The sequence below is a fragment of the Musca autumnalis genome, unplaced genomic scaffold (genome assembly GCF_047663935.1).
Source record: "Musca autumnalis isolate F117 unplaced genomic scaffold, ASM4766393v1 scaffold_3, whole genome shotgun sequence".
NCBI classification, from domain to species: domain Eukaryota; kingdom Metazoa; phylum Arthropoda; class Insecta; order Diptera; family Muscidae; genus Musca; species Musca autumnalis.
Genome location: NW_027411866.1, coordinates 37674542 through 37681956, shown reverse-complemented (window position 1 = coordinate 37681956; position 7415 = coordinate 37674542). Strand labels below are relative to the sequence as shown.

At 34.9% G+C, this 7415-nt stretch overlaps 1 protein-coding gene across 1 annotated transcript; it reads left to right on the top strand.

The window, feature by feature from the left end:
* Positions 1–1344: 1344 nt before the first annotated feature.
* Positions 1345–6368, top strand: Panx (Panoramix). Its single transcript, XM_073972649.1, has 3 exons — positions 1345–2871; positions 4624–4689; positions 4751–6368. Exons 1-3 carry the CDS (start codon positions 1572–1574, stop codon positions 5821–5823), a joined length of 2439 nt encoding a protein of 812 aa, XP_073828750.1. The 5' UTR covers positions 1345–1571; the 3' UTR covers positions 5824–6368.
* Positions 6369–7415: the final 1047 nt, after the last annotated feature.

Below are 7415 nucleotides of genomic sequence, written 5' to 3'. Positions count from 1 at the left end.
ATCCAGTGGATTTCAGACTAGCTTTCATTTGACGTAGGAATTGACAGTTGAAATCCACTCGGTTTCGTAAATGTAAACGTAGTATAACCCGACAAAAGCTCTAATGTTTATGGCGTGTTAGATTTAGGAAATCCCCTGGATTTTAATTTTCGCTTCCATTGCGTATACTTCAAATAAACTCCAATAAATCCACTGGATTTGATTTGACGTATACGCTATGTAATTGACATTTAAAACCTATTATTTTGTTTTAAAAAAGGTTATGGAAAACTGACGATAGTATCGATACTATCGATATTTTATAGGAAATATCGAATGGTTTGACTATTGATAGTTTGCCAACTCCTGAAATCCAGTGAAATAAATAGAAATTTCGTAGTCACACGTACATATTTTTCGGTAAAATAAAATGTATTTTTTTACATTTTTTATAAAATAAAAGCAGTTGTTTATTCTCCTTTATACCCCGGTTACACTATTGAAGGTTAACCCACTGGGTTTAATAGATCCAGTGGTTTAATCTTTGCTGGTTACACTTAGCTTTTCGAGGATATAAACTGTCAGCTGATGTTTGTTTACGTATACATGCAAAATAACTAATAAAGTCGTGTTTAACACTTTTACAATTTCTCGCATGAGATATCGTCCCCTCTTTGCTCATATTGGTATATTTTACACACAGGGATACATTTTTGTAGCACTTTTTGTTAAAAAGTGTCTAATGTAAAAAAATAAATAATTTTATGATTTTCAAATAACTTTAGATTTGTTAACTCCATAAAATCTCATGCGACCAATCGTAAACGCGTAAAACACGACAAACTCTGTTGCAAAAACAGTTGCAACTTTTGGTACTTTTTGAGTAGAGTTGGATTTTTTTGCACAAATACCGAATACAACACTGTATATTTGGTGGATTTATGGCGGATTTAAAATAAACCCAGTCGTGAGAGGATTTAATTTTTGTATGGCAAATCTGGTCAGATTTGACCAGATTAAGCAATAAATCCTCATAAAGTGGGTTAACTCGGCAAAAAAAACTGTAGTGTAACCGCACTATTACATTTCTGTGAACTACTTTTGCATAATTTCAAGAAAATCATTGACATTTCCGCCATTTTTATCTCCAAATTAATGGGGATGACAACTTAACGACTATATCGATAGCAATCGATGTTTTAAAACATTATACCGAAAATATCTAATGTTGGGAATATCGATGGTTTGCCAGTTCTAGTACTCCAACTGCATTTGTACTGTACATTTGTAGTGATTCAACTGCATCCAAACTGCATGCAAACTTTTTGCTGGGTTATCATTAATTGTCATCATTCCAATGTGAATGGTTTTCGTTCTTTTTCCCTTTTCCATTTCTTCATTCTAAACATTCCTTGAACTCTAGATATTCTTCACATTCGTATTTTTCGAGTTTTTGTTTTCAATCAATTGAGTTGCAGTCGATGTTTTGAAGTTAATTTTTGGATCACTACATACTACTTGTGGAATACACCTCGAAACCACACACATTGTTTTCAATTTTTTGAGCATCCAGTTTGCATTCCGATAGAAACATGAGCGAAGAAATTCCTATCAAAGCTGAACCGGAAGAAGATGAAGAAAATGGACGTGTTACACCGGTCCGAAAATCTGTTCTGGAATATGAACAGTCATTGAATAGCTGTTTGTCCAATAATTCCAGTAGTCATGGAATTGCTGTGCCAGCAGATATAGATACTACTCAAGTTATAGTTAAAAATGAACCTCAAGATATAGCCGACTTGGAAAAAACAATGGCACGTTTTGATGGCGCAACAAATAATGAACGTGTTGACGACGAAGATGATAGGGCTACACCACCTCCCCCACCGGCAATATCCTCAGAAATTACTACCCCCTCTGAAATTGCTCACATTCTAAGTGAACCTGATAATGTTGCAGTTAAACAAGAACCCCAAGCAGACAAAGAAGAAAGTCCCATAGACACAACAAATGCAGAAGTCGCGAACCCCGACCCTCCTCCTACTCCAAGCAGAATTTCGGTAATATCTGCACCTCGTTTAAGAGTTAAAGCTGAATTTTCTGCACCCCTTCAAGAAGAAACTTCACACGAGATAACAGCTTTGCCCCAAGATTTCTTTGATGGCATCCTTAATGAAGAAGATGTATTGGCCAGACCATTAATTGAACCGAAAAGGGAAACGATTCCTTCGGATTTTTTCGACGATTTACTGGTGGATAAAGTTCAGGAACGTATTGAGGCAGCGGAAACTCAAGATCTTGAAATAAAATATGGAGATCGTTTAAGAAAATTACAGGAATTAGAAAGGAAATTGGAAAAGGAGAAAAAGAAGCATAAGAAATCTAAAAAGAAGTCACGAAAACGTGGCAGATCTCCCTCACATTCACCACGAAAACGTGGTAGTCGATCTCCATCACCTCGTCGGAAACGTAGTAGTAACTCCCGATCACCATCAAGGCGACGTAGGTCGCCCTCTCCGCCACGACGAAGATCGCCCTCTCCATCACGACGTAGATCGCCCTCTCCATCACGACGAAGATCGCCCTCTCCATCGCGACGTAGGTCGCCCTGTCCGTCACGACGTAGATCGCCTTCTCCGTCACGTCGCAGATCACCCTCTCCATCACGAAGAAGACATGCCAGTCGCTCACCTTCTCCAAATGAAAAACATGGACGCAAAATCATGCGTTGGCCTAAAATATCCGAAATGGAAGATCGTATCGAAATGGCCAACACATCTGCGAGAGTCCAAGAGCATCTTGCTGAGACTAAACGTAAAATTAAAATCGAGGATGAAATCCCCACTAGAACTTCTCCTGAAGATGTGGAATATAATGAAGATGAATTGTGTGGTAAGATTTTGAAGAAAAAATTTATTTTTATTATATTATTATTTTCTACATGGAAAACGTTACCAACTTTTTCTGTTGGAAAATTATTTCTGGCTAGATTTGCTAAAGAAAAACATGCTATTGGCAACAGTTTCTATCGAAAAAGCTGTTGTCGACAACTGTTTCTATAGAAAAAGCTGTTATCGACGACTGTTTGTACGTAAAAGTTGTTATCGACAACTGTTTCTACAGAAAAAGTTGTTATCGACAACTGTTTCTATAGAAAAAATTGCTATCGACAACTGTTTCTATAGAAAAAGTTGTTATCGACAACTGTTTCTATAGAAAAAGTTGTTATCGACAACTGTTTCTATAGAAAAAGTTGTTATCGACAACTGTTTCTATAGAAAAAGTTGTTATCGACAACTGTTTCTATAGAAAAAGTTGTTATCGACAACTGTTTCTATAGAAAAAGTTGTTATCGACAACTGTTTCTATAGAAAAAGTTGTTATCGACAACTGTTTCTATAGAAAAAGTTGTTATCGACAACTGTTTCTATAGAAAAAGTTGTTATCGACAACTGTTTCTGTAGAAAAAGTTGTTATCGACAACTGTTTCTATAGAAAAAGTTGTTATCGACAACTGTTTCTATAGAAAAAGTTGTTATCGACAACTGTTTCTATAGAAAAAATTGTTATCGACAACTGTTTCTATAGAAAAAGTTGTTATCGACAACTGTTTCTATAGAAAAAGTTGTTATCGACAACTGTTTCTATAGAAAAAGTTGTTATCGACAACTGTTTCTATAGAAAAAGTTGTTATCGACAACTGTTTCTATAGAAAAAGTTGTTATAGAAAAAGTTGTTATCGACAACTGTTTCTATAGAAAAAGTTGTTATCGACAACTGTTTCTATAGAAAATGTTGTTATCGACAACTGTTTCTATAGAAAATGTTGTTATCGACAACTGTTTCTATAGAAAAAGTTGTTATCGACAACTGTTTCTATAGAAAAAGTTGTTATCGACAACTGTTTCTATAGAAAAAGTTGTTATCGACAACTGTTTCTATAGAAAAAGTTGTTATCGACAACTGTTTCTATAGAAAAAGTTGTTATCGACAACTGTTTCTATAGAAAAAGTTGTTATCGACAACTGTTTCTATAGAAAAAGTTGTTATCGACAACTGTTTCTATAGAAAAAGTTGTTATCGACAACTGTTTCTATAGAAAAAGTTGTTATCGACAACTGTTTCTATAGAAAAAGTTGTTATCGACAACTGTTTCTATAGAAAAAGTTGTTATCGATAACTGTTTCTATAGAAAAAGTTGTTATCGACAACTGTTTCTATAGAAAAAGTTGTTATCGACAACTGTTTCTATAGAAAAAGTTGTTATCGACAACTGTTTCTATAGAAAAAGTTGTTATCGACAACTGTTTCTATAGAAAAAGTTGTTATCGACAACTGTTTCTATAGAAAAAGTTGTTATCGACAACTGTTTCTATAGAAAAAGTTGTTATCGACAACTGTTTCTATAGAAAAAGTTGTTATCGACAACTGTTTCTATAGAAAAAGTTGTTATCGACAACTGTTTCTATAGAAAAAGTTGTTATCGACAACTGTTTCTATAGAAAAAGTTGTTATCGACAACTGTTTCTATAGAAAAAGTTGTTATCGACAACTGTTTCTATAGAAAAAGTTGTTATCGACAACTGTTTCTATAGAAAAAGTTGTTATCGACAGCGGTTTCATCTTGGATTTTTTATCGTTTAGAAAACATGCAACCCCATTTACCGGAACTTGGTGGCGAAATCACGGCCAAACAAAAGCGGGATAGAGGTAACTTGTTCAAATCTTTTTAGAATAAAAATATATTGATAGGAATTTTTACTCATTTTAGTGATTGTACGTGCCAAAACCCTTTTAAAATACCTCAAAGTCTCGGAAATGGAAAAAGAAAAACCACTCTCAACATTTCTTTACACATCCATAGTGCGTAAGTTACCCACCAGTCATTCATTTCGAAATCAACACATCTATGAGAATCGTTCGCCGCTGCACAATGTGAACAACGTCAGCTATAAATTCAATTCTCATATTCGACGTTTTAACCTGGAAGAATGGGGTTTGGCTTCACTTCCTCCCATAGCAGCAAATGTGGCTAAACTTGTGGGCTATAATGCCGAAGCTATACACAATCAACTAAAAGTTGTTAAAATTCCAGCTAAAATAAGAAAAATTAAAGGAGAACCTGTCGATGAAGATGATGAGGAAGAATTGTTAAAATCTGGTTCGTCCCTATTCTGTAATGCCTGCACGCAAACTGATGTGGTTGATAGTGTAATACGAACATCTCAGAGTTTTGATATTGGTGTTCAAGCTGTGCCGCAGGCCTTTGAAATAGCTTGTCAAACTTTAGAAACCGAATCACCTTCTGTTAGGCTCTATGACAACAGTGATGATTTGCCCATTATGGGTATAATGCGTGAAATGAATGATAGCCAATTAATGGCCTTACATGATTTTGCTGAGTTATTAAAAGAAACTGTCACTAATTCCATGGATATGTATCGTTTGCGTCAAAGAATGTTGGATATCTACAAATCTGCTCAACAACCATCAGCATTGGCGCCCAGTTCCACATCAGCCGCTGATGTAAATAGCTATTCATCCCACGACTCCTCGCCTTCATCGCGCATTCGCCAATCGGACAATACTTCTGGTTTACGTATTAATAGTGTTGCAGGTGGAGATGGTTCTTATTTCTCCGTAAATGACCCACGAAATAATTTCATTGGCAGTCGTAATAGGCATGCAAGCGGTAATCAAGTTCCTCGAAACAATAGGCCATTTGATAATAGAAATGTGCCACGTGGCACTGAATCTCATAGAGATTTAAATAATTCCCAACAACGCACCCAACAATCATCAAATGGACCAAAGTTTTATGGACGTGGAGGTTTAAGACGTTAATAAAATAATCTATTTTTGTTTCATTTTATGGTTAACAATGAATTTCACTTTTTTAATTCCTTTATTCTATGTTTGTTATACATGAATTGAATTTCTCTTGCAATATCGATTATTGCCATTGTAAAAAGTGACTAATTGACACATTCGATGTGAAGTAAAAAATTTAACTTGGAATATAGCGGGCTGAATATTTTAGTTAAACCTTTTTCATTTACTGATGAATTGAAAAGAACTGAAGATTAGTTGCTCATGGACAGCTCGTTTTATAGAAAAACGTTTATACATAATTGAAATATTTTTGATTTACAAAAAAAAAAAAAAACAATATTGTTTATAAAACTTCGATTTTATTATAAAATTGTAATAAACCTTCTAATCAACTTTGAGCTCAAGATCGGGACGATCAACCTTTGAATATTGTAAAATATTATCGCACAATTCTCATATCGAACTAACTACATACATACTAAGTTAGTTTTAAAATCTGAACCAAAAATTTAAGTTTTTGTTTTAAAATAAAATTGTATTTTTATATAAATTGTGAATCGAGTTGCATATTTTTTTATTTTGTAAGAATGTAGAAAGTGTTTCTTCAAAGGGTAAGATTGAAAGATATATAGATTAGAGGGACTTCTTTTTTTATCAGCATAACATTCTGCGCGATATAGACATGTCTGTCTGTGCATCCGTTCGTTCGTCTGTCTGTTGAAATCAAGATACAGCGCGCAATATTTAAAATAGACCTTTATAATTTGATATAGAAGTTGCTACATCGGTCCATGTTTTCGGTATTTTGAAGGCTGTGGCCTCAATATCCCTCCAAAATTTGAAGTTCAAAATTTTGTATTTAGTCTTCGTATGGCCCCCATAGAATGGTACATCCTTATTTTTGATATTTTGATGGTTTGAGCGTCATTATCAAACCAAAAGGGATTAAATTTGGTATTTAGTCTTCTATTGGGGTTTAAAACATTCCACCAGAAGAGGAATATCAGTATAGGTCCCCATTTGTATATAGCCACCATAGAAGGGAACCTCCCGATTTTCAGTATTTTGAAGATTGTGGCCTCTCTATCCTTCAGAACTGGCTGAAATTTTGTATTTAGTCTTTGATGGAGGTATACAACTATCCACCTGAAATTTTCCACGTTTTGATATAGCCCCCACAGAACGGTACCTCTCGATTTTCGGTATTTTGAAAGTTGTGGCATCAATATCACACCAAGATGGCTGAAATTTGCATTTAGTCTTCGATGGGGTTGTATACCCCTTCCTTGTCTTTAGATAGCCCTCTACAACGGTCCTTCCAGATTTTTGGTATTTTGAAGTTTTCAGCGTCATTATCACAACGAATTTGATTAAATTTGGTACTGTGTCTTCAATGGGGGTATAAAAGATTCCGAAGAGAATTATTAGTATTGGTCCCCATTTGTATATAGCCCACTTAGAAGGGAACCTTCCTATTTTCGGTATTTTGAAGATTGTGGCCTCACTATCCTTCAAAACTGGCTGAAATTTGGCATTTAGTCTTCGCTGGAGGTACATAATTTTCACCCTAGAATTTGTCGGTATTGTTCCACGCCTTCATATAG

Bases quoted from the DNA above. Each gene is read 5' to 3' on its own strand.
- Panx (XM_073972649.1), top strand. From the start codon at position 1,572: ATGAGCGAAGAAATTCCTATCAAAGCTGAACCGGAAGAAGATGAAGAA. The intron at 2,872-4,623 runs GTAAGATTTTGA...TTTATCGTTTAG, and splicing joins TAATGAAGATGAATTGTGTG to AAAACATGCAACCCCATTTA. The intron at 4,690-4,750 runs GTAACTTGTTCA...TACTCATTTTAG, and splicing joins CAAACAAAAGCGGGATAGAG to TGATTGTACGTGCCAAAACC.